This window comes from Carettochelys insculpta, chromosome 6 (assembly GCF_033958435.1).
Source record: "Carettochelys insculpta isolate YL-2023 chromosome 6, ASM3395843v1, whole genome shotgun sequence".
Lineage (NCBI taxonomy): Eukaryota > Metazoa > Chordata > Testudines > Carettochelyidae > Carettochelys > Carettochelys insculpta.
Genome location: NC_134142.1, coordinates 61,958,475 through 61,984,515, shown reverse-complemented (window position 1 = coordinate 61,984,515; position 26,041 = coordinate 61,958,475). Strand labels below are relative to the sequence as shown.

The 26,041-nt window shown below is 46.9% G+C and overlaps 1 protein-coding gene across 1 annotated transcript in view; it reads left to right on the top strand.

The window, feature by feature from the left end:
- Positions 1-26,041, top strand: part of LTK (leukocyte receptor tyrosine kinase) — a 165,552-nt gene that overhangs the window by 108,493 nt on the left and 31,018 nt on the right. Inside the window, exons 7-18 of the mRNA XM_074998858.1 lie at positions 1,121-1,276; positions 2,313-2,413; positions 3,404-3,570; positions 6,814-6,908; positions 14,749-14,850; positions 15,828-16,005; positions 16,644-16,794; positions 18,211-18,342; positions 18,865-19,021; positions 20,924-21,106; positions 21,518-21,616; positions 22,109-22,261. Coding sequence (XP_074854959.1) covers positions 1,121-1,276; positions 2,313-2,413; positions 3,404-3,570; positions 6,814-6,908; positions 14,749-14,850; positions 15,828-16,005; positions 16,644-16,794; positions 18,211-18,342; positions 18,865-19,021; positions 20,924-21,106; positions 21,518-21,616; positions 22,109-22,261 — 1,674 coding nt within the window. The remainder of the gene's footprint in view (positions 1-1,120; positions 1,277-2,312; positions 2,414-3,403; positions 3,571-6,813; positions 6,909-14,748; positions 14,851-15,827; positions 16,006-16,643; positions 16,795-18,210; positions 18,343-18,864; positions 19,022-20,923; positions 21,107-21,517; positions 21,617-22,108; positions 22,262-26,041) is intronic.

The window sequence follows — 26,041 nt, the reverse complement described above, 5'->3', positions numbered from 1 at the left end:
ACAGGATCAAACCACTAGCCTACCAAGTCTGGTATCCTTCTGAGAACAGTTCCTGCTGCTGCAAAGGAAGGCAAAAGCTCTTCTTTTCCACTTGTCTCACCGCAGTGGAGACATCCATTCCAAACCTTAGCCCACTCGTGCTGTGCCTGGAAGCACTGATCATCTTGAGATGCACCCCAAATATTATTTGATCAGAAAACTGTCCTTTCAAAAATGCAGATATAGCGTTTTGCTCACACGCCATGGCAGAGAATTCCACTGGTTGGATTTACACCATCTGAGGAAGGGTCATTTTATTGTTCTAAATTTACTCACACTTACTATAATCAGTGGTTGGACCCCCATTACATACTACATGGGGATGCCTGGGATGGCTGTTGGTATCACCAGTTGTCACATGATGGGTCTTGGGAACCATCATTTTCAACTGCACTTAGAGTTGGAAATCACAGCAGTATCTCTCATACAACTAAGGCTTGGTCTACACTAAGGCTGGGTCTACACTAGGAAGGTAAGTTGACTCCAGATATGCAGTTCTAGCCATGGCAGTTGTGTAGCGAGAATAAACTTATCTGCAGTCAACTTACCTGTCTGTGTGCACAGAGGGAGGTTGACAGGAGAAACTCTCCTATCGACCTCCCTTATTCCTCGCAATATCAAGGAATACAGGGGTCGACTGCCAACCCCAGATACTTAGATTTTGTGCATCTCTACCAGGCACATGAAATCGAACACTGGAAATCAACCCTGACCCGGATGATCTTCCTGGCAGTGTAGACATACCCTTAGTGAGGAGTGTTGGCTTTCTGGTGGTGACTACTATACACGACAAAAAATAAACTATTTTACCATTCCTTGGTAGAATACTAATATGCAGTGTTGATCTGAACAGAAGCTCTGTGTAATCGCAAAAGATGGTCTCTTTCACCAATGGTGGTTGGTCCAATGAAGGTATTACGTCACCCACCTTCTCCCTCGGTACAAGACTACAACATTTTAGCTTTACAGCTCCGCAGGGAAAAATGGTGAAAGTAACCATGTCGGACTTTACAGTGTTCCTGCTCTTTTGTTCCGTAATCAGATCTGTGTGAAATACTCCGCTTTTTCTTATCCTTCCCAGCAGACAGTCTCCCAGCTGGAGCACACTGCTCCTTTGAACAGGGTCCTTGTGGCTGGATATTGAATGACACTAGTTCTCCTTCCTGGTCCATCAGGGGCTTTGAAGAAATGACACAAGAAGCTCCATTCACAGGATCTGCCTTACTAGCCACAAGAGGTATGTTCCTCGTGGCTCTCTGAAGTCTTAAACCTGTTTTTTGGAAATGGTTCTCAAATTCTTTGGCCCATCTCACCTTCATAGTCATCAGCATTAACTAGACCTGTGCTGAGCCCAGTGTGCCTTCAGTCCTGGTTCAAAGGCCAGTAGAAAAGAACATCAATCATCTTGCAAGAAACACACCGGGTGACTAGAACCCCCTAAAAACTAGCAAAGGTCAGCATGACTGCGCCATCCATGCTACCACCCGCCTAAAAACACCAAACCACACCAAAACAAAAATCCCACCACCACCTCTTCTGGTTCAAAGATTCTCAGCCAAGTGTAGGGGTATCATGGTATTGTTTTCTCTTGCTTGCGTGCATAGAAAACATTTGTGGCCATGTTGCCCTAACTGTGACTTAGAACAACGTTTTTATAACACAGATAGGCCCTAAAATTGCCGCTTCATTGCTCCTCTCTCTTAGTCTTTTTCATTCTCCTGAGAACTTAGGTAGACCTGTCTGTCTGGGTCCAAAGGACCAGACACAGACACACAGGTGGTTTAGTCCAAGCCACTGCCAGCAAAGGTCACTAGAGAGAATGTGGTAGGAGGATTGCCTGTGCGGCAGTCACCGTAAATTTCAGGTTGGGTGCCCATGAGCCATTGTGTGGAAAGGTGTAGCAGTGCTGTCAGAGGTGCACTCACTGATCGCCCCATAAAGGCTTGTGATTTCACCTCCCACGCTGCTAAAATCCACTTTTCCCTGGGTTTTCAGGACATTGCTGTATTTGAACTTACCGCCTCCATGGGAGATCCGCGCTGAAGCCCTCATGTAGGCGCTATTATCCCCTTCTGTAACACAGCCTCCAGCAGAATGGCGTGAAATTATTTTGCAAATGCATGAAAAAGAAAAATGTCAGATTTTTTTTAAAACGAGCTTCCTCTCTAACCAGCGGGCAGAGTGTAGCCGATACAGGAACATCCATCAACAGATGTTTCTCTCTGACATCATGGGCTTACGCCGTTCTTTCTAATTCATTTTTCTGCTCGCAGGGTGCTTCCTCTACCTGCGAGCAAACAGCAGTCAGACAGGTGGCGTTGCGAGGGCTCACAGTGTCAGCCTGCCAGCCAGTCTTGCCAATGGAGACTACCAGGTATATTGCTCAGTGTTAGCATCTCAGTGGAGCTAATCCTCAGCTTCCAGGCCCCAGTCCCTGTATAACAGCTTCCCTCCCTGTGCCCAGTGTGAGAACATTGGCAATTAGAGTGGCTGAGCACACAGCCCATCTCGTCAAGTGCTAGACTGCAAAGTGTAGGCATGCAGGGGCAGGGTGACCGTATAACGTAGGGGACACCCCTGAGAGGGAGTGTATCTGTGTCAACATCTACCAACTCACGTTGGATTCATGTGTTATAATAGACACTTGTAGTACATTAATACACTGTGAGTTGGTAGATACTGATACAGATACACTCCCTCTCAGGAGCGTCCTCTATTTTGAATGGTCAAATATAGTAAGCCTATGCAGGTGCACCCCACCATGGGCAGGTGGCACCCCAATCCGACCTCCAAAGGACTCACTGTGGCGGTCAGCACGTTGAGAGAGAATGCACTGGGAGTTTGTTTTCCTAGGATCCGTAGTCCTAGTGCGGTTTAAGAGTAAAAGCGTTTGTTAAGGCATTCCTGTGTAAGCCCTGTTTCCTTGCCTTACCGCTGTGTTGTCTCTGAGGGGTGTGAGCTCCCATAGTGAGGTAGAGTCTGAGAGAACATCTCCACACAACCGGGGGGCTTGGAAAGGCTGGGACACTGGCTTAGGGGTTCAAACAGCCAGACTGCGGAGTGCCACAGCCCCTGACGGGTGTCAGGCATGGGGACTGCACGGACCTGGGAGTGCATTTGAGACACTCAGAGCTACAGACGGTGATCAGTCACTGCCCAGACCCAACAGGGCTTAGAAGCACATGACATTCCGCAGCTGAATCCAAAGACAACAGTCTGGTACCTATCCAGGAGTGGTGACATGAACTATAAAGACACCCATTTTAAAGTATGGTATGGGAAGCTACTACAGGCAGTCCATCCTGTCAATTACCACCCCTCCTTCCACCACCGGATCCCATTATTTCCTCCTCTTGTATTACAGATCCAATTCTCTGTGCATATTTTTGGGAGTTACAACGGCACCATCTCCTTCTCTGTCCAGGAAGAGACAGGTGGAGTCAATACCTCCCCTCTGGTGTGGGAAAGAACAGGGAGCTGGAGCGACCACTGGTTTCTCATCACACTGCAAATGCCAGGGCTCCAGAACAGGTGAGAGTGCCACTGGTTGATTTGTTTGACTTCTTCCAGTGCCTCTCCTCCAAACTCATGTCCTGGGATGCTGAAGGTCTGGGAGTTGAAATACATCTTAAATTATTGCCCCTCGCGGATACAGACATTCCTTTCGCCCCTTGGCGGTGACATATAGAACTGCCCTGGGTCGTTTTGTACTAACAAAGAAAGGCAATGGATAAAACAACATCTGCTTTTTGCGGCCAGCAGGTTTCTTCCCACGGAGTTCAGTGAGCTTTGGGCCAGGACCTAAATTTACTGTTCGTTCAAGCTGAAATGTTGTTGTTTTGCATTGGCTGCATAAGCTGGGCTGCTGTGTGGAACACTGTTAACGTCACAGCTGGTTCTTATGGCAATGCAAAGTGTGGGGAAAGAGTAGGGTTTTGACTGAGGGTGTGGTAAACAAAGTCATCCATAGAGTGCTAGGAATAAATTCTGGCTTGTGAATAGTGAAATCACTCCCATAAGTATGTGAATAAATATCATTAGCTCTGACTGTGCTTGAATAGATTTTTGTGTGTCCATTGCTGTTGGAGGTTAGTTGAGACTGGATGCGAAATGAATATGTTAAGGGGTGATTTGTTTCTTAACATGAAAAGTACCCAGATATTCAGAAGGCTGCCCCCCACAACACATCTGCTAACAGCCTTCCCCCCAACTTAGCTCAGCACAGCACCGAATGGGTAGCATGCATATGTCATGGAGGTACATCCATAGGTATGCTGGTGTGAAACATCACTGCATGCATGTGTATTGGAAACGTAACGTGTCTGAGATAGGCACACACACAAAAGTGATTGTGTACGTTCATTCTTTGTACAGAAGGGGCTAATGTTTATTGTTTTTCTGAATGGAGTCAAGTTTCAAAGTCTATAAAGTAGCAATGGGCAACCTGGGCTAGTGATTGGGGCACATGAGTGGCTCTTCACCGCAATGAGACACAAGATTGTCATAGCTAAGACGGTTTTCCAGGATGGTGGTGTTTTGCCAATTGAATTTGCAGGCTGCTCCGAATGAACTGTTTCAGAGCTTTAGTAGGATGCAGAGGGAGCACCCAGCTCTCAGTCTGTGTTGTGTGCAATCAGCCTGTACCTCACTTCATGTGCCCTTACTTTATGTGCGTGTCACTTTAGAAAATAACCAATGCAGACAGAAACCTGAGGAATCATGATCAATAGCAAACAAAATGCCTGGTCGGCTCCACACAGAACCCCAGAGGTCCACAGGATGCCCACCACTGCTGTAAAGACTCAAATCAAGTATTGTTTTAATCAGACCTTTTTTCATCCCCCTCCCACAAACCAGGAAGGCATGTTAGGTAGCTGGGGGCAGGCTATGTGGAGCAGGTAGGTAGTTCTTTGCAATGTTCAGCTTCCAGATTGATTATATCTTCCCTTCAGCGGGAAGAAGGCGACAACTAGAAGGTTCTGTTCTCAACGTCCTGATCAGAGACTTCGCTATCTAGGAAGCTCCCTCTGGTTCGCATTTCTGTGCTGCACTCCCACTAAAATCAGCTGGACCACCTGCCTTTTGTGGGAGAGGTGGGCAGGTGGAAAACAAGGAAGGTAGGCCAGGAACCCAAAAGCTCTTGGGCTGCAACAGAATCAGCATAATTGCCCTAGTAAGCAGGAACAATGTGTTGACAAGGAGGGTCTCTGCAGCAACTGGCTCAAATGGCAAATTCCTCTGCTGATTCTCTGGCTCCAGGGCTGCAGAATTTGACCAGGCCCTGAGGGCACAGTGCACTGAAGCTGCCCCAGCAGTGTTCTTCCTGTATAATCCAGCTCCTATAGGTGTGAATTGTTTCCCTTAAACATAGTGGACTAGATCCTCACCTGCTGTAAACCAGGGTGAAGGATTTCAGGGGAGCTACACCGCATTACATAATCTGCAATCTGGGCCAATGTTTGGCAGGTATATGTAATTTAATTGCCCCTAATATAGAGCAAAACTCTTCCCACACTGTACAGTTAATATATTTAATCAGACTGCTCTGCCCGTCACTGCTCCATTTCTCATAAATCATGATATAGTTTCACTAGTGCCAGTAGCTGAGGTTTTCCCCATGTGTTTTAAATGAGATCCAAATGTATTTAGATGTCAGAGATCTATTTATTTATGATACTAAGTCAAAAACAGTTCAGCTTCATCCATTAGGAAGGGACCTACAGCCTGTTTTCCCCCCTTGTGAATTTGGAGCGCCTGACGTGATGTCTTCATGCACACATTATCTTCCTGACAGCCGCCTAGATAAACTAGTTAGCATAAAGCTCCTGCTGGGCAAGACACCCAGCAAAGTGAACAGGCTGGGAAGTTACTGTTAAACTTCTTGAGGAGCAACAAAACAAAGCAACAGAAATGTAGCACTTTAAAAACTAACAAAATTATTTATTCAGTGGTGAGCTTTCGTGGGACAGACCCACTTCTTCAGATCAATGCATTTGATCAATGGATTTGATCAATCATTAGATCAATCATCTGATCTGAAGAAGTGGGTCTGTCCAACGAAAGTTCATCACCGAATAAATCATTTGGGCCGTGTCTACACGTGCCCCAAACTTCGAAATGGCCACGCAAATGGCCATTTCGAAGTTTACTAATGAAGTGCTGAAATGCATATTCAGCGCTTCATTAGCATGCGGGCGGCAGCGGCACTTCGAAATTGACGCGCATTGCCGCCGTGCGTCTTGTCCAGATGGGAATAAGGGGACTTCGAAGTAGGCAGGGTCCTTTCGAAAAGCAGCCCCGTCTGGACAAGACGCGTGGCGGCGAGCCGCATCAATTTCGAAGTGCCGCTGCCGCCCACATGCTAATGAAGCGCTGAATATGCATTTCAGCGCTTCATTAGTAAACTTCGAAATGGCCATTTGTGTGGCCATTTCGAAGTTTGGGGCACATGTAGACGTAGCCTTGGTTAGTCTTTAAACTGCTGCATTTCTGTTGCTTTGTTTTGTTGGAGTACAGACTAACATGGCTACCTGTCTGTTACTACTTCTTACTACTACAGTTTGTGTTTTGTTATGTAAACACTGGGGAAGTATTTGGGGTTTGGTTTTGGAGCTCAGTTTTTGTTTTTTGTGCATGTATATTTTCCTTTTGTCTTGTGATGACTGAAATGGGGGTTTTCTAGTAACACCTCCCTTCTCTCTTTCCCTCTCTCACAGTCACACTCTCTTTCTCTCTCTTTCTCTCCATCTCTCAATGTTTTGTCTTGTTCCAAAGGTTTCACCTGCAGCTTCTTGCAACCTGGGGTTGGAATTCCCGAGCTGACATTGCAGTGGACAATATTACTTTTGCACTTGGCTGCTTCACTGATGGTGAGTTGCAAAGCTTTCTGAGCCCCTCAGAGAATTTTTACAGGACGTTCAACATGCCAGAGATCTAGGCCCTGCAAGTTACGGTCTCCCTACAGAAGGGACTTGGATTATCTGTGCTGTAGTTGATCGTGCTATGGCATATGGGCATCGTGGCTCTCTGCTCCTTCCCTGATGAAGATTTCCTTCATTTACACAAATTTCCAGTGTATCTCTGTCTTCTGAATGCTCTTTCTTTTCCCTAACCTGGAATTTCCCAGATCACATGTTTCAGGACCTTTGCCCATCTCACTGGAAGCTTTGGCTTTGCAGTCAGCTCAGAGTTAGAAAGCAGGGCTGTCAATTAACACATGTTAATGCCTGCGGTTAACACAGGGCAGACTTAACACATTTAAAAAAAGCACATTAACCGTTAACCGACAGCCCTAATTTACACCTCTGTGGAGCTCTGCTGGGAGCCCACGGGGCAGGCAGAGCCTGGGAGTGGGAAGTACTTGCCAGCCACCAGGACCTTGGGGCGGGGAAGTGGCAGCGGAGTATTGGTTTCAGTTATTCTGCTGGGCAGTCCCAGGAAATATGAGGGATCCTGTGCGGGGAAGGCGGCTGTGCCACCCTGCTTTGCCCCACGCTGCCCTACCAGGCTTCCACCACTTCCTGCTGTAGTAGCAGCAGGCAGCTGCAGTCCATGGTTTCAGCTGTTCCCCCCAATTCCCCCCTCCCCCAGCCACTGCTACCCACACAGCTGGTTAATTTCACCCATTCCCCTCTGGCCTCTGCTCTAATCAGCAGCAGGAGAGCTCGGGCAATCCTCTGCCACCTCTGTGTGGAGCTTGGACCCTGGTGTTCACCCCGCAGTCAGCCTCGTTCCTACTTCTGTGTGTTTGCCCAGGGTGCGGGGTGGGCAGCTAGCCCATCTCTCAGCACATCTCCAGTCCCTCTGCGCTAGCATCCCTGAAAGCTGCCAGCCCCAAGGTACCTCCTGGCGGCTGCAGGAGAGCTCTGGCTTGCAGCCTGGGCAGCTCCTCTCCCTCCTCCTGCAGAGAAGGGCGATCTGTTCTGTGCCCTCCTTCAGAGGGGGAAAAGGCACGAGGGACTTGGCTTTACAGAGTGGGGTGTGCCCAGGAGCAAACCTAGGCGAGGCACAGTGTTTCCCTTCTCCCCCAGCTGCAGCCTGGGGCAGTGCCAGGACAGCCCTTGATTAAGTGACTGGTGGGGAAAATGAGACATTTGTGCACAGGGCTCTGGAGCCTGCTTGTTTGGAAGGTGAAGCAGATGACTCAGGAGTCCCTAGAAAGAGAGAAAAGGAATCTGGCAAAAACAGAAGCATGCACCCTGGATGTCCTTTCAGGGGCTTAAGTTTTCCATGGCATTCTTTTTTCTGGAGTAGCTTGTTTCATCCTTTGTATGAAGGGGGCACTTACAGAAAATCTGGTGCACGTTGAGCAAGATTATTATTGGTTAATCGCAATTAATTTTTTAAATTGTGCAGTTAATCACGATTAATTTTTTTAACTGCTTGACAGCCCTAGTACAAAGATCACATTGCACTGTTGATTCATGACCCTTTCTGACCTGCACGCTGTGGAAATTGACAGTCTTCAGAGAGTTTCATCTAGTCCAAATCATCATAATGTATCACTTTTGCGGGTACAGTTAGGAAAGGAGGAAAATAAGGGGACCTTGAGAAATCTTTTCCTGCCTCGAAAAAAGCTGAGAGTGTGACTACCGATACCATGCGTTTACTCCTCCCATCTAAGAGAGGTCACTGCTGGATGGACAGTGCGCAATCAGTCAAGGAAAACCCAAATACATGTAACATCACAATTTATTCTATCTAGAAATCCAGCCAAATGCCTGGAAACACAAGAAGTTTCCCTCATCGTCCCCAAGAAAGGATGTGGGATACAGTGCGAAGGAGTTAACTTGCAGTCTGCAGAGCAGTATGTGAAAGGATGGCTCAGATTACTAAGCCTAGGAAACACCAGGAGCTGGCTTTCATTTTTACAGTCTGAAAAAACTAGCAACTTTGTGGAGGAAACAGAAAATAAGGAAATCTCTTGATTCCTCTACTACACCTTGGCTTGCGGTGCATGCAAAATGTGATAGCTGTGTCTCTCCCTGCTCCCCATTTGTACATGTCACAAAATCACCAGGGGGGTCTGTTGTCATTTGTCACGGTTCTCCATCTCTGTCCAGCAGGGCTCCAGGCCTGCAGAAGTGGGAGTGGTTAAGTTGGAAACTGAAGCATGACAGCATGTCACTGGGAGGAAAGCGTACACAACACCGGCCCACACTGTCCCTGGCTGAAGCCACTGCCGTCAGTCATTTCCCTGTTTCCTCCCCCCAACACACACACGCGTGCACTGTGGGGCCTGGCTTTCTGACGTGCTGAGTGCTTAGGACCCCAGTTTGAAATCAACAGGACCTGCAGGTGCTCATCATCTCTGCAAGTCAGGTTAGAATCTACTCCCAACATCCCTGCACCACTAAAGCCTGAAGGTGCATGGGTGGACACTGGGTTTGGTCTGTAAACGTTTCTCTGAAGTCTGTGGAGTCTAACTGAAGAAGTGAAGGTTTTCTAAAGGCGAGACAGGAAACGAGATGGCTGCATGAGCTGTGGAGGGGGCACAGATCTAGTTTCCCTTCTCATTGCTCTCCTGCAAAAAAGATGATGTTGGGAGCGAAAAACATGGGCATGGTAAGCACGTAGGTGCAGACGTTCCGCTGGCATAAAACAGCCTTGATTTCAATAGAGCTACAGCCATTTACATGTCCTCAGGAAGGCACGTAATGCAAGCACAGAGTGAAGTAAGGATGGTACCTTCAAGACGGGTTTGCCACTGTTCTTTGAATCCTTGCTGTGCCTGGACATTTTCTCACCTTTGAAAATGGTCCCGTCTATCCGTCTTCCCATCCCTTTAATTTCATCAAGTCCCAGAGAAGCCTGGAAGCTCTGTTGTGTTTTCAGTCATGGAATTACTTCTCCCTGGCCAGGAGAGGCTTCACACGTCCTGGATGAAGCCAGTTAAGAGCCAAACAGAGAGAACTATATTCAATGCAGAAAGGTGGCAGGAAGGAAGCATGGCAGCCAGGCAAGCAAGATTTGCTCTTTGGTAGGATGTAAATATTGACACTCAAATCAACAAAGCTCCACTGAAATCCATAAATCTCCCCTTAACCCTGTAAGTGTCCAGATCGATGTGCAGGGTGAAAGTTCCCTGAGCCCATAAATTGCAGCCTCTGAACGTTCACACTGCTGCCTCTCTCCAGGAATCTGGGTACCGATCTCCTCAAACCCCTGAGCAATTCATGACCTGGGGGAAGAGAGCTATGTGCTTGGCCTTGCTTGCCTGTGGGCTCCGAGTGAATAGGCGGCCCCTGAGGAGGCCTAATTTGAATTGGGTCCCATTCAAAATCCAGCCTGAGGCAGGCACTGGTGCTTACTTTATACCTGTAGTCCAGTGGCTAGAGCAGTCCCTCACCTGGGATGTGGGAGACTTAGATTCAATCCCCTTCTCTGCCTGAGAGGAAGGAAGGATTTGACCAAGGATCCCCCACTTCCGAGCACTCTAGCTGGTGGCGGTGCAGTATTCTGATATGGGGCTTCTTCAGACCTTCTGGTGGAAGCTGTTCCACTGGGACTCAATAACCAAAGAGTGAGTAGAGTGGGGGGGCTAGATTCAGTGTCTCATAACTGAGAGATAGTGGCCTAGGGCAGGCTTTGGGGAATGAAGTCATTTTCCTGTGATTTTTCTAGGAATCTACAAATTAGGGGCTGCAATGGTCGGTGTTGCAATGCCTACATCCCACTGTGGATCTAGACCAAATTTCCTCCTCCGTTCCAACCCTCTCTTCTACAGAATGCACTATTAGATTTAAAGACTGGCAAGTAGGGCTTCAAAGCTATCCTCACTGAGCCTAGGTGTTAGTGGGATTTGAAAAATAGGTGGCCTACTTTTGTGGTCACTGAGAACAGCTCAAGAGACACCCGTAAGGATTAGCAACAAATACATAAGCACCGAAATATGGATGTAAACCCTCTTGCATCAGGACATAAATCAACCTCTGAAACGTGATTGTGGGCACTGCAGGAGATAAGGGTACTAGATGAGGTAGAGCTGGGGTCTGATCCAATCTCACAGGTTTTGTGAGAGAAGGAGAAGGTGTTATAAAGGAAAAGGGGACGTTCCCCTGTCTTACAGGCTACAGAGTCTGATTTTCAAAGGTATCTGTGCACTTACTCGGATTACCAAAAGCACATAGGCAGGCTAGGCACCCAGCTCCTATTAAAATCTGTATCTTCATCGTTGGACAATTAAGTACCGTTGAAAATTTGGGCCACAATCTCATATTACAAAGTGCTTAAGAGAATGTATTTTGTGTGGTCACTGCCCTCTGGAGTGCTTACAAGTTCTCTGCTTTTCCCCTGTCGCCCTCTGTCACTCTGAGCCTGATTGTACAGGTTGAATCCCCTAGTCCTCCACCCTCGGGTAGAGACTGGTGCTGACCCACAGAGTTTGCCAAAGCACGGGAGGTTAATATTGTCTAGCAGCATTACCAACACTTCCACTGCTTACTGGGCTCTCAGAAGACATTTACGGGTAAATTAGAGCTAAATAACAGCACAGAACACTGAGAGCCAGGGCTGGTGGCTGGAAGCAAACTTTGTGAGACCACGGGAAACTTGCCCACACCTATGATAGGTGGTCTCCCGGTTAACTAAAATCATGCCGGATTATGGATGTTGCTAGACCAGAGAGTGCTGGACTGGAAAGGCTCAACCTGCCAATTTTTTTCCTTCTTAAGATAGCCGTTTCTGATCTGTGGCAGCAGACTCTGAGCTGCCTTGATCTGCAGGTTTCGATTTAATGCTGTATCTTGCTTGTGCTTTCATTAAAGACTTGTGTTTAAAATGGCTGGTCTGTCCTAGAGGAGCTCTGTATGGCTAGTGTTTGATTCCTGATTTCAGACGCACTCTCACCATGTTAGCCGCAGGTGGAGACTGTGAAGGCACCATGTTCTTGAGATGAGCAGGAGGGAATGCAATGCTTTGGCTGACTGAGTGGCAGCGTTCATTGGAAAATGAATGGGTTAGCCAAGGGTCTGTTGGATTCTCTGCCTCTGCTGTAACACAGCTTAGAGGCTTGGAGGCGACTTCAGTTTGCACTGGCTTGGGACAGTCCCCAAGGGATCCGACATCATTTGGGCCCCTACCTCTCACCATTCTCAATGCAGGCCTGGCAGCAGGGGCTGGGAGAAGAGGTGTAGGAGACAGACATTTCATCTCTGTGTTTCCACGCAGCTCCCACGCTCTGTGGGGATTCCCAGCAGGAGATCTACACGCAGTTCTGGCAATGCCAAAGGGGAGAACGCAGGAGAGAATCTGCTCCAGCAATTGCAGTGCGGGGTATGCAGGGGAATAAAAACAATTCAGCTCAGATGAAATGAAGGTGATTTATGAGTCAGCAGCCTTATCTGCTCATGGAGCTGCGTGAGAGAGATCCGAGGGACAGCTCTCTCCAGTATATACATACCTCAAAGCATCGTCTAGCAGCTCATGATCAGAGGCCTTCCCACTTCCATACGCTTATAGCCCGCTCCCATAGCCACCCTGAGAAGAAGGAATAGGCTGAAACACAGGCCTTTAGCTCTTGCACAGCCCTGTATATACAACATGCACTCCTATGCCTTCATTCCTCTGTGGTCTATAAGATGCTGACCTCACTCAGGCTAATGGATATGGTCTTGGTCTGGTTAGCATGAAGGAGACAGAAGCCTCCTTCCAAATGTGTGAGCATTTGAGACCACTTGGAAAGGGAGAAGAAGAGTGTTTGGAAACAAAGACTTGCCTTATGACATTTCATTAGGATGCCGCTTTGCAAAACTCCAGCCAGAGACGCAGACTGATTTTTCTACCTTCGCTCCAGCTTAAGTGTTTGGATTTCTTGTACATATTTGGGTGCCAGAGGCTGTGCTGGAAAATTATCTTGATCATCTGGATTCGTAAGTAATTTACCTCAGGCCCTCAGAGACCAAGAGCCTCTTCGTGGCTGAGCCTCCAGTCTTTTTTATTTGGATTTCTTTTGGTCTCTTAGCCCCGTACTTCCTTTCAGCTTAATTTTCATTTTTGTCACAGCTGTTGTTTTGATAGCTTCATTAGGTGAAGTCCTTTGTCTATCCAACAGAACAGATATATTATGGAAAGTGTAAATACAACATTCTCCTTCACTGTCACCCATTAGTGTGTTTCATAGGAATGGCCATACTGGGTCAGAACACAGGTCCATCTAGCTCAATATCCTGTCTTCCAACAGTGGCCAATGCCAGATGCCCCAGAGGGAGTGAACTGAACAGGTAATCATTGAGTGACCTCTCTCCTGTTATCCCTTTCCAGTCGCTGACAAACAGAGGCAAGGGATACCATCCCTACCCATCCTGGCTAATAGCCATTGATGGACCTAACCTCCATGAATTTATCTAGTTCTGTTTTGAACCCCGTTAAAGTCCTGGTCTTCACGACATCCTCTGGCAAGGAATTCCACAGGTCAACTTGAAGAAATAGTCTTTCTGTTAGTTTTAAACCTGCTACCCATTAATTTCATTTGGTGACCCCCTAGTTCTTATGTCTGAAGTCAGTGCTGCAGAGAACACCCATAAGGGACAGTTTAATTCAGTTTCCATGGCTCAGTTTGATAATTGGCCTCTGCCAAAACGGCTAACAAGGCTGTTAATGCTAATTGTATGGTGGCTTTGTGAGGGGATAACTGTCTAGCTGGAGCTGAAAAAAGCTCAGTTCGTGCTGGCCACTGAATAGCTGTGAGTTGGTGTGATAGGCTCAGAAACCTACAACGGGAAGGGAAGGGTTAAAGAGCCTCACCCTGCTGCATCTATAAAATGTGCATGGGCTGTGTGCTCAGTATTTGATCAATGGTGCTCATGACTTTTTCTATGGTGAGTCATCCTTCCCTGTCTTCTCTTCACAAGCACAGTCTGTCAAAACTTGGCTACCTTGCCACTTCATGAAATCTGGAACTTGCAAAATTATAAGGGAATGAAGGTGCAAATGAAAAGCATTTTCCAAGTGGATGTGTATGCACACAAAAATTGAGAATCAACATTTCTCAGAAAACAAGATGTTGAGAACTTGGCAAGCTTGCAAAATGAATTAGCACAAAATACATGGCATCATTTTATGAATGTTTTTGCATCGCCATTAGTAACCCATTATTAATATTCATTCACTAGTGAGTTGATTAAAAGCAGGATGCCCATACTTATATATAATGTTCCATTGTTAATTCTCCTGGGCCGTGCAGTCCTGGAATATTCTTTGTTAATAATAGTCTGGTTTATGTCTGATACCTTTGTTTACGCATGTAAATGCAAACCGCGGCCCTTTTGCTGCAATTGGTTTAATGGGGGTAGACCCCCTTTGCCCATGCAGAGTCCTGTAGTCTTCTAAGGGAAGTCTCCTGTGCCAGAACAAAGCCAGTGATGAGGACCTAAGTGTTTTGTGAAGATAATTGAAAACAGGACTTCTTTAAAATACCAAATTTCCTGTGTCTCTACCCCTTTCTTGGCTTCCTTTTTTTCTCTTTGTCTTTTCCATTCAGTCTATGACACATGTGCACCTCACATACACATGGCAGAACTTTCATTCCTTTTGCTCTCATAGTCCCTGTGGCACAAGGGACATCACAGTCTCTTCACTCATGCCTTGCAAAACGGACCATTTAATTTTAATACAATGCATGTGCCTGATTAATTTGTCCGCCGTTCAGTTGAAATTCTCTCTCCTTTTTTGCCCCCATTTCTTTCTCATCCATCCCGCTGTCTGTGACAGGAAGAAGACAAAACCATTCCACTGGAAAACACCAGTTCCCACGGGATATCAGTGTTGTGGATGAGAATCTGTTGAACCCATTGGAAGAGCCCTCCCTTTCAGGTAGGTAGCTCCATACGGAATCTCTGCCTCTCAAGTACAATAGATGGGCCTGGTCCAAGTTCCTGACTTGCAGATACACTAATCAGCTCTGTGAATGTCTATCCTTACATAGGTGACAATATATATGGGCCTGTGGTACCTGTGTTCCAGCAATATTCACAGCACAGGACCAGGCTCCACCAATGGTCAGGGCATCTTCCCCAGCCCTGCCTGACACTCCTCGTACCACCCCTGCAGTATCCCTGTGCCCTGGGCAGCTCCTGGCTGCTGCTGCTTCCCACTCCCTGCCCTCTGCCAGGGCCAGAAGTCTCTCTGCCCAGAGAAGCCCTGAGTGACCCCCACACCTTCCCAGAGAAGTCCCAAGGCAGCCACAGCCATGCTGACCCAGAGTAGGCAGAGCTGCAGCAACCGGTGGCCTTCTGTCCTTAGAATACCTGGGCCCCTGGGCAATGGCCCCTTCCCTTTCTGTGTTCTGGGAAATCCTGGGATTTCAGGCATTTCCCATTTTCCAGGCACAGCCCAACCCTGACCAGGGTTTAAGTTAGGGCAAGAGGAAGCTGCCTACCAAATTTTATGATCATAGCTATTACGGTTCAAGAGGAGTTATTGAAAAAACGTAGCACCGACAGAGACAGATGAACTCTAATTCAGATATATATCAGAAAATGAATGCGTCTGTAGGTTTAGAAACACTGTACAAGGAAATACTGCTAAAGACTTAACTGGCTTTTCTTATTTTACTTCTAAATTAACGTTACTGATGTGAATTTTGTTTTTTCATGAATCTCCTAGGTTAGTCACCAAGGAAATTATAGAAACATGTATCAACGGGAACAATTACTGCATTTCCATGCCATTTGCCCTGAGACTTCAGAGGGGTTGTGTGGTCATTTTATCTGGCTACGAAGTAAAAGAGAGGCTGACATCTCGAGACCCAACTTCCACTGTTTATTTTTGTTTCCCCCCGCCCCCCGCAGGGAACGCACCTGTTGTTCTTTGGTGGTTTACAACCTGTGGTGCCAGCGGCTCCCGGGGACCAACTCAAGCACAGTGCGACAGTGCTTATCACAACACCAACGTCTCAGTGACTGTAGAAAAAGAGGGACCACTCCGAGGGGTGCAAGCTTGGAGAGTGCCAGCAACAAACCGATACTTGTGCGTATCAGTGTATGCTGGGAACCAAAGAGGCAGTCAGCGAGGGTGCACACACACACACACACACACCACTTGTACACCCTTTAGTGCAGCAACATCTGTTGTTGGAATTGACTGAGTGGGTAAATGGGAGTACCTCAGAGCTGGCAGGAGTCACTGCAGAGAGGTACAGGTCAAGAGCAATGTCACTGAGGGTTTCTCAGGAAGAGTGATGTAGTACTGAGGGTGAGGACTGGAATTGCCTCAGGGCACTGGGGCTGTCTGTGGAGAGCTCACTTTGGGGCTGTGACGGTAAAGAGCTGACTCTAGGGAGCATCAGGAATGGAGTCATTTTGGGGTTCTGAGAGGTAGGAGCATTGGCATGAGGGGCTCACAGCTGGAGTCACTTTGGAGCTGTGATAGGGTTACCAGATAAAACAGAGGACACCCCTGAGAGGGCATGTACCTGTATCAGTATCTACCAACTCAGTTTGGATTAACATGTATCTACTGCACTAATACAACGTGAGTTGGTAGATACTGTTACAGATACACCCCCTCTCAGGGGGCGTGTCCCCTTTTTTGAAAGGTCACATGTGGTAATCCTAAGCTGTGGGCATAGGGTTTCTGTGTCTCTAACTGCTTCCTTTCATTTTCAGGATATCTGCATATGGAGCAGCCGGAGGGAAAGGCGCCAAGAACCACAAAAAGAGGGCACATGGGGTCTTCATCTCAGCCATTTTCCAGCTGGAGAAAGATGAGCTCCTCTACATCTTGGTGGGACAGCAAGGGGAGGATGCCTGCCCAGGGGTGAGAAACACACATAGTCATCACTGGTCACAGTCTCATTGCAGATTAGTTGCAGAACGCCCCCCACCCCACCTGCCAGTGAGCGGGTTTGAGGTTTGCTTGCACTGTTGGTGAGGGGCAGGGATCCCAGACTCCATTGAGAGATGGGATTGGGAGGAACCAATGAGCTAACCCAAAACAATCTTCTGAAAACAAGTACCAGGAAATCTGAAATGAAAAACCTCTGCCAAATATACAAACATTAAGACCCATGGCAACTCTGTTTTAAAATTCTGGTGTTCTAAATAAAAAACTGCCCCTTTAACTTGCATTTCTCCACAGTAAGGATTTTATCAGGCCTGCCAGGATGTGCGATCATTGCCTGTATTTATGGTATGGTTGGACCTCCCTGGTCCAGCACCCTCAGGACTGGTCAGGAAATTTGCTGGACTCTCGGACAGCCCCTGTGATCAGCCCCCTCAGCCCCACCGCTGGCTCTGCTTCCAGCCCCAGCCAGCCACCCTCCTGTGGCCCCATCTCAGGCTGTGGCTCCCCAGCTGGGCAGTCTCAGCCTCAGCTTCCAGCCCTGCCATTAGCTGGCATGGCCCCAGCTCTCAGCCCAGCTGGGTTCTGAGCCGCTGGCCCTCCTGTTGCCCAACTCCCAGCTGTCAAGGCTCTCTGACCCAGGAACGTCCATGGTCTTGCCAGACCACAGATGTTGCCGAACCAGAGATTTCTGGCTTAGGGAGGTGCAACCTGTAGTGCTGTAGTCCCAGCTCGGAGGATCTTACAATCTTATGGCTGGATTCAAAGCTTGTTAAAGTCAGTGACTCCAATGGCCTCGCCTAACACAAAGAAATAAGGTGAGGAACAACACCAAAGAAGTTTGTAGCTCAGTGGCCCCAAAAAATCCAAGCTGAGAAATTAATTTTTCAGTGTTTTCTCTGTGTAGCCAAGGGCTTTGTTCAGGGAATGGGGAGCAAGGATGGCTGGGGTCTATTCTCAGCTTCGCCACTGATTCATTGTTCAACCATGTGCAAATCTTCTCATCTCGCTGTTCTTGCCTTTCCTCATCACACCAATGAGTACCAATAACACGCATATAGAGAGTAGGAATATTCTGAGAATGAATTAGTAAATAGAAAGCATTTTAGGATCCTAGCATGTAAGGAGCTCTAGAAGTGCAAGATATTATCATTTGTAATCAATAATGAAAATTATCTGGGCTCTCTGCCTTTGTCTGGTTCTTCGGTCATCTTTTGTCACTCGCGCATATGTCATGTGCTCCAGGTCAGGAGAAGCTTGTCAGGAGCCTAGGGACAGGTCACTAACCAAGCTAGTGGTCCCTCCACAAGGAGAACACATACGACAGGTACAGATCTACTCATGTTGACTGGACTGCGCTGATCTCTAACTGCCTCTGCTGTCACCTTTCAGGGGAATGCCCAGACCCAAAAGATCTGCCTGGGGGAGTCATCTCTCATTGAAGATGATTACAGGCTCAAAAAGGATATGAAGGAGTGGGCTGGAGGAGGGGGTGGAGGTGGAGGAGCCACCTTCATCTTTAGGGTAAGTCTTCCCTCTTGCCAGTCCCCTGTTGGATGGTGCTTTCACTAGTGATCACGTGATATGCTGCTATCAGCTGTTTCAGGAATGTTCTACAAAAAAGCAAATGCCTCGTATCCTCTGTTGTCCTCCTTCTGGTTACCTGCTGGCTACTGCCTCTTCAGCACTGCCAGCCCAGGCAACAGGCTACCAGGAATGAGATGTAAACTGATCTGCTGCTGCTTAACACTGGTACTGGTCCAGCCTCGACAACTGGTATTTTAATTGGACCTGCCTCAGAGATTTTTGCATTCACTGGGGAGACTGCCCTGAATAATTGTGTCATAACGGAGTCAGGAAACAAACTGTAGCATTACCCTGGGCAGCGGGTTCTAGTGTATGAAGGGCTTTTATGCTTATTGATGCAAGGAATAAGGTGGACTCTCTCATCTGAGAGCTTGGAGGGTTTTCAGGGTGTCTGATGGTTTTGAGCCTGTTGCACCTTTTGACTGTCCTCTGTAACGCAATGGGTTTGTCCTAGAGCAGATGAAGGATGGGGCTCTTGAACCTTTGCTCATCGCAGCAGGCGGAGGGGGAAAGGCATACCTGAGGGATCAGGACAGCTCCCTGGATGATGTGCCTTTGGAGCAGTTTGAGAACAACACAGCAGTGCCTGGAGCCAATGGCAGAACTGGGGCAGCAGGTGAGGCCCTGTAGCAATACAAGGTCTGAGTTTTTGATGGCTGAACACAGAACCAGCCTGCAGACATTAAGCAACACAAATTATTTTGTTCCATGTTAACTTTTCTGTGGGACTAACCCATGGAAACGTGAGAGGCATGTCAAGTGCTTGCATACGTCCAGGACACGGCAGATATGTGCCAGTTTCCCCTAGCAGTAGCCACAGGGTAACCCTGCCCACCCCCATATCTTTCTGCTCCTGACAACGGTATAAAATGGAGAACCAATGCCTCTCTCCTTCAGTTCCTTCTTATCATCCATGGTTGTGGCCAGAGTGTCTTACTCAGGGACTTTAAGGCCACAAGTCATCATCATCATCATCATCATCTTATAGTCTGACCTCCTGCACAGGCCACAAAACCTCATCCACCCACCTCAGCAGCAGGCCCACCAATAACTCTGGTAGAGTTATTGAAGTCCTCAAATTTTAACAAGTTACAAAGAATCCACCATTTACTCTAGGGCTAAGCAGCAAGTGATCCATGCCCTAAGCCACAGAGTAAAGCAAAAAAAGGCCCAGAGGTATCAGCCAATCTGACCCAAGGGAAATTTCCTTCCTGACCTCAAGTACTGTGATCATTTAAACCCTGAACACGTTGTGGACACACACCAAGAATTCTCTGTAGGAACTCAGTGCCTGCCCCACCTAGTGTCCATCTCTGGCCTTTGGAGATATTTGTTAATTTCAGGTATGGATGGTCCAGATAGCCTTTGCAGGCAAATGCATCAAGCTATCCTGTCCATGAACATATCAAGTTCAGTCTTGAAACAAGGCTTTGTTCCCTGTGAATAAACGTATTGCTGCTTGGCTGTTCAGCTAGTGGAACTCTTTTTTTTGCATGGGGGGTGTATTTAATGCTGGATTTTTCCTTTTTTTAAAAAAAAAATTTTAAATTTTTAGCTGTTTTTTTTCAGCTGGATTGGCCTTCGGGTATTGCCCATTTCCAGGGGAGCCTGTGGCAAAGTCCCTGGGTTTCCAACTTTACTAGGGTTGTTGGAAGTCCATGTCTATCAGGAACAATAATTCTCACTGTCTCCAGGTGTTTGAGAGGTCCGTGTTAAAGACAGGTGCTCCATTTGTTGCACCTTGAAAACTGGGACAGAAAAGCTGAGGAAAGTCTTCCTTCCTTCATTCCATCCTGATGGAGGCAGCCCTTAAAGTAATGTGAAAACCAAGTGAATTATCCAGGAGAAATACTTCCATGACTCCTTCCTGGAATGCTCCTCCAGCTTTGCCTGCAAATAAAAATAATAATAGGATCCCATCACTGGGGCTTCAGAGCGTTCCAGGGTTCAGAAACGCTAAAAACATCAGCATCAGGTTCTTTGAAGAACAGGTACCAAGATTCTTCCAGAAGGTCAGCTGGTACCAATGGTACAGCTGCCATTCTCTGATGATAGCTCATGGAGTGAGACCTGAGCTGTTGACTCTCATGCCTTCCAGAAGCCATGAAGACTAGTTTTTTCTTTGGCTATGATGAGTGAGACTTCTCTGACAACCATCCATGTTGCTATGGGTGGTGCCTTAGGCTTATGTCATGACAAGAGTCAGAGGCAACAGAACAAGGGCGGGGTAGAGTGGAGATGAATACCCCTTTTAAAAGTGGTGGATACCACCTGAATGTATATTGAGTAAGCATGTTTCATAGCTAGATTGGCAACAGATGGGCTAGGCCCTCGGCTGGGTTTTCATTGTGAAACTTGCACGGATGGACATCCTCACTCCCTTGGTGAAGGGTTTAACTTGAATGCAGGTAGATAAGACAGTTCATAAGGATATTTTTTCTACCTCCACACACTTTTCCCCCACATCCCTCTGCCCAAGCCCATTTTACCTGATTTTCCCCCTTTTTCTTTTCTTCAGGTGGAGGTGGTGGTTGGGCAGACACCACCCTGTTTCCCCAGGCTGGAAAGTCTCTTGTGGAAGGTGGAGAAGGGGGCCAGGCCTGTCCCCATTCACTAGCCAAACTCCAGTGGGCCACGTCAGGTGGTTTTGGTGGAGGAGGAGGAGCATGTACATCTGGCGGTGGAGGTGGAGGCTATAGAGGTAAGTCTCTCATTCCTATTGTTTGGGGGAAATGAAGATTGTGGGGACTGGGAACATTGGTCTACATCTGAAAGAATATTTTACCATCCTTTTCCTACTGTTGGCCCATTCAGAGGGAACAGTCCATCTAGTGATTATTCACTCTTTTAAAAATGAATCTATTTTCATCAACTTGGACTAAGACAGATACTTCCAGAATGAAGGATTCTGCCAGCCCTGATGGGTTTGGGATGAATGATTTCATTGTCCTCTTTGAGAGCAAGAGAGACACACACAATGTCATTAGCAAGGCCTAGTGGAGCGCCATACTTCAAGAGATGGAGGCAAAATGGAGGACCCTGCTGTCTTGTGCTCACCACACTTTTGCTGTCATTCAGCCCATGTGCATGATGATGCCTCCCTTTTTTCCAGGCGGGCATGTATCAGATGTGGATGATATCACAGCTGATGGGCAGGATGGTGTTTCTTTTGTGAATCCAGTGGGGGAGATCTTCCTGCATCCCCTGGCAGGTAAAACACACTTTATTTATTCTCCCACTACCTTTTCTTCCTCCTCTTTTGCCCTTTCTCTCCTCTCCTTCCTTCCACCCTTTCTATAACGTCCATCCAGGTATCTACTGTATGGTGCAGATCCTCAAGTAATGCAAATTATCAGAGTTCCATTGCCTTCAATGACAAGGATTTTTTTTCCATAGAACTCTCTCCTAAGCTGAGAGGTGGCACCAGTTTTCCGTCATATGTATTCAGTCTTCACCATTGCACCTCATGATTAATTCAAAGAGGTCATGGCACTTGGGAGGTGAATTTCAGTGCTAGTAATCATTCATTCCTCCTGGGCCCTCCTCGGATGGGTGACGTGTGCACAGTGTTATGTTGGGATGTGTGTGCTTGTTTTTAAATAGGAAGGTTGGCACTACAGTCTCATGAAATTGTTTCTGCCTGTGCAACATGGAAGATGATCAATTAAAACCCTTCTGTTCCATTTGGCTCCTTCTCATTCAGCCATGGAGAGTCACGGTGAGGCAGAGATTCAGGTCTACCTGAACTGCAGCCACTGCCACTCAGGGAACTGCAAGCGGGACCTCGACACAAGTCTGCCTGTCTGTCTTTGTGAGATTGGAGCTGTGCTGGCCATTGACAATGTCACCTGCATAGGTAATAGGGAAAGCTGTCTCCTTTGCACCTCTCCTCCTTCAATCTTTATCTAGGTAAAGATACTTGACTCATAAGCAGTGGCCCTTTCCTCTCTATTGCCTGTCATCACAGATATTTCAAATGTTAAGCAAGTTAATCTTCCCAGCAACTCTGGAAGTTGTGTTTTCACTCCATTTTATAAGCAGACAAACGGAGAGAGTGGGACAGATTTTTCCAAAGGTACTTTGGTGTTTATGGACACAGGTGGGCATTTAGTGAGATCTTTCAACAGCACTCAAGCAAGTGAGGAACCTAAATTCCATTTGTGTCAAAGAGAATTAGCTGTCTAACCCTCTTCATTGGTGAGCGCTTTTGGAAACCTCACCAGATGCCTACCTGTATTTTCACATACCACAATATCTTTGAAAGTCTGGCCCAAGAAGGTTAAGAAGTTTGCCACAGAGCTGAAAATAGACTAAAGATCTTCTCATTCCCTTTTTCCTGCTCTGCTACTAGTTAATGTTCCTTCACTAGTAAATTCTTAGAGCAGCAGTTCTCAACTGAGAAGGTGCAGCTCCTTGGAGGAGGAGGAGGGGGCACAAGCAGGTTTCAGGGGGTCTGCCAAAATAAGGCAGGCTTCAGCACTGGGTGTCAAGGCTTGCTGGGGGCAGTGCGTACCACTTCCATGCACTGACTCACCTCAGCAGGCCACACGGTCTGCACGTCGGCACCAGCAGCAAGTTACATACTGAGTAAGGAAAATAAAAATACTATTCATTTTTAAAAAATTTTTGTTCCTATATTATCCTGACCTTTTTATGTTATATAGCAGTGTATGTAACCATATAACTAGCAATTTAGTGTGGCTCTTAATCTACCAGCTATGCAACAAAACAGTTGTTGTGGCCCAGGTGGGCCATGGAGTTTTCATAGCCCATGGCAGGCTCAGATGAAGGGTCTGGCTCAGACAGAAAAATAAGGTAAAGAACCTCTGTCTTAAAGGATGTAGTAGAAGTGCTAGCTTTCAGGTGCCACTTGTGGTTTAGCTCATGCACTTTCTGCCCAAGCAAAAGGTAATTTTTGTGTCTGAGGGAGACTTGAAATGGAATATCGTCTCATGAGATCAGAAAAAGATTTTCGTGAAGTTTTTACAAAAGGGGTTGATCATTCTTAGACACCCTGCTCCCCGAAGGATCTATGTTTTCCAGATGGAAATGGAAGCAGAAGTGCCAAAGCCCCAAGAGAACCTGTCTCTCAGTTCTTAGCTCCTACAGACGTAGGAGGTGCCAGCAATCATATGAAGGCCTGAGGTCATGATGTGATTAACTGTGGATAAGAAGTCAGACTTGTAGGTGCTTATCTGAGTCAAACCTTCTGAGTTTTTCCCATCACTAGTAATGGTTGTGATAGGCTGGATCCCAGAAGTCCCTTTGGAGTTGTTAACCACTGTGCTGATCAAGCCACTGATGCCCACCTTTCTGCCCCTTGAGGCTCCCCACTACCAGAAGCATAGAGTTGGGATTACTGTCCTGCTACAGAGCAACACAGACACTGAACCAGTTCAGTTCTGGGAGAGCTCAGCCATAGGGCCATTTGCAGCTCCAAGTATTTTTATCAAGTATAAAAAGTACAATTTAAGCGATTGCAAGTGAAAACAGACATATTAAAGTATGTTACTAATCCAAAATAAACAAATATGCCAGCTAATTCTAATAGTCTGAGAAACTTGTTACGCGCAAATTCGTACCCAAAAAAGTTCTTTCTTATCTTAGGCCAGATATAAGATCTTTTTCTGACCTGGTCCTTCGCCCTTTCATTGCAGTTTTTTCCTTCCAGATTTCTTCTTGTGTATCCTCTTAGGACTGGGGGGCAATTTCTCAAGCCAGCTGAAGACAAAGATCTGATTGCTTTCCATTTCTTAAATAAACTTTTCCCCAGAGCAGCAATCTTTTGTTCAGTCTACCCATCAGCAAAGTACCAGATTCAATACCAGGTGGCATGGTCACATGTCTTTCCAACCATAGTATGGGCTTACAGGAAGAGTAATACCATTCACGGGTCATTGGTTTGAGTACTGAACCATTAAGTTCCTAAAGTATCACTAATGGCCCTCATTAGCACATTTAAATTAAAAGCATTCACACTTCATATTTCTAACTGCACATACAAGAATGATACATACACAAAAATAGGATATACAGATTCATAAAACTGTACTGTTAAAAATAATGTGTTACATGACCTGTTTTGCATAAAGCATTTTCAAGTTATGCATATTCTTAAGCCAATTTTCATAAAGCCTGGGGGGGGTATGACAATGGGATTCCTTTCCCCATCAAGCTGCACATAATGCCTAACCCTTTAGCTGTGAGGTGAGGTGGGGTGAACCCAGGAGTCTGTACAGATGCAAGGAGAACTAGATGGGAGTGAGCATCCATCTTTGGAGAAGAAGGGAAAGACATCTCTCGATATTCCCCTCTGGAAAATGCAGGCATATGAGGAGTGTTAGATGTAGACAGGACTGAAAGCTCCTGTCACCATCTCCTTGCAGACCAGGATGCGTTGTACATCCTACAGTCTCAAAACTTTGATGTCATTTGGGTTGAAAGCATGACATCTGTAAAAGAGCACAATCGTAAATTCATCCGACAATCAGACAATGCGTTCTGAGAGACCTCCTCAGCTGAAAGTTCCCCACTGGGGATATAGAATAAATAATCATATTCAGAAGGGATTGCTTTATCAAGAAATATCTTAGGTTAAACACATCTCTGGTGTAACACCACCAAATAAAAAGCAGTCGAGTAGCACTTTAAAGACTAGCAAAATAGCTTATTAGGTGAGCTTTCGTGGGACAGACCCACTTCTTCAGACCATAGCCAGACCAGAACAGACTCAATATTTAAGACACAGAGAACCAAAAACAGTAAACAAGGAGGACAATCAGAAAAAGATAATCAAGGTGAGCAAATCAGAGAGTGGAGGGGTGGGGAGGAAGGTCAAGAATTAGATTGAGCCAAGTATGCAGACAAGCCCCTATAGGCTACGTCTACACGTGCACGCTACATCGAAATAGCTTATTTCTATGTAGCGACATCGAAATAAGCTATTTCGATGAATAACGTCTACACGTCCTCCAGGGCTGGCAACGTCGACGTTCAACTTCGACTTTGGGCAGCACCACATCGAAATAGGCGCTGCGAGGGAATGTCTACACGCCAAAGTAGCACACATCGAAATAAGGGTGCCAGGAACAGCTGCAGACAGGGTCACAGGGCGGACTCAACAGCAAGCCGCTCCCTTAAAGGGCCCCTCCCAGACACAGTTGCACTAAACAACACAAGATCCACAGAGCTGACAACTGGTTGCAGACCCTGTGCATGCAGCATGGACCCCCAGCTGCCGCAGCAGCAGCCAGAAGCCCTGGGCTAAGGGCTGCTGCACACGATGACCATAGAGCCCCGCAGGGGCTGGAGAGAGAGCGTCTCTGATCCCCTCAGCTGATGGCCACCATGGCGGACCCCGCTATTTCGATGTTGCGGGACGCAGATCGTCTACACGTGCCCTACTTCGACGTTCAACTTCGAGGTAGGGCGCTATTCCCATCCCCTCATGAGGTTAGCGACTTCGACGTCTCGCCACCTAACGTCAATTTCAACTTTGAAATAGCGCCCAACACGTGTAGCCGTGACGGGCGCTATTTCGAAGTTGGCGCCACTACTTTGAAGTAGCGTGCACGTGTAGATGCGGCCATAGTGACTCAGAAAGTTCCCATCATGATTTAAACCATGTGTTAATGTG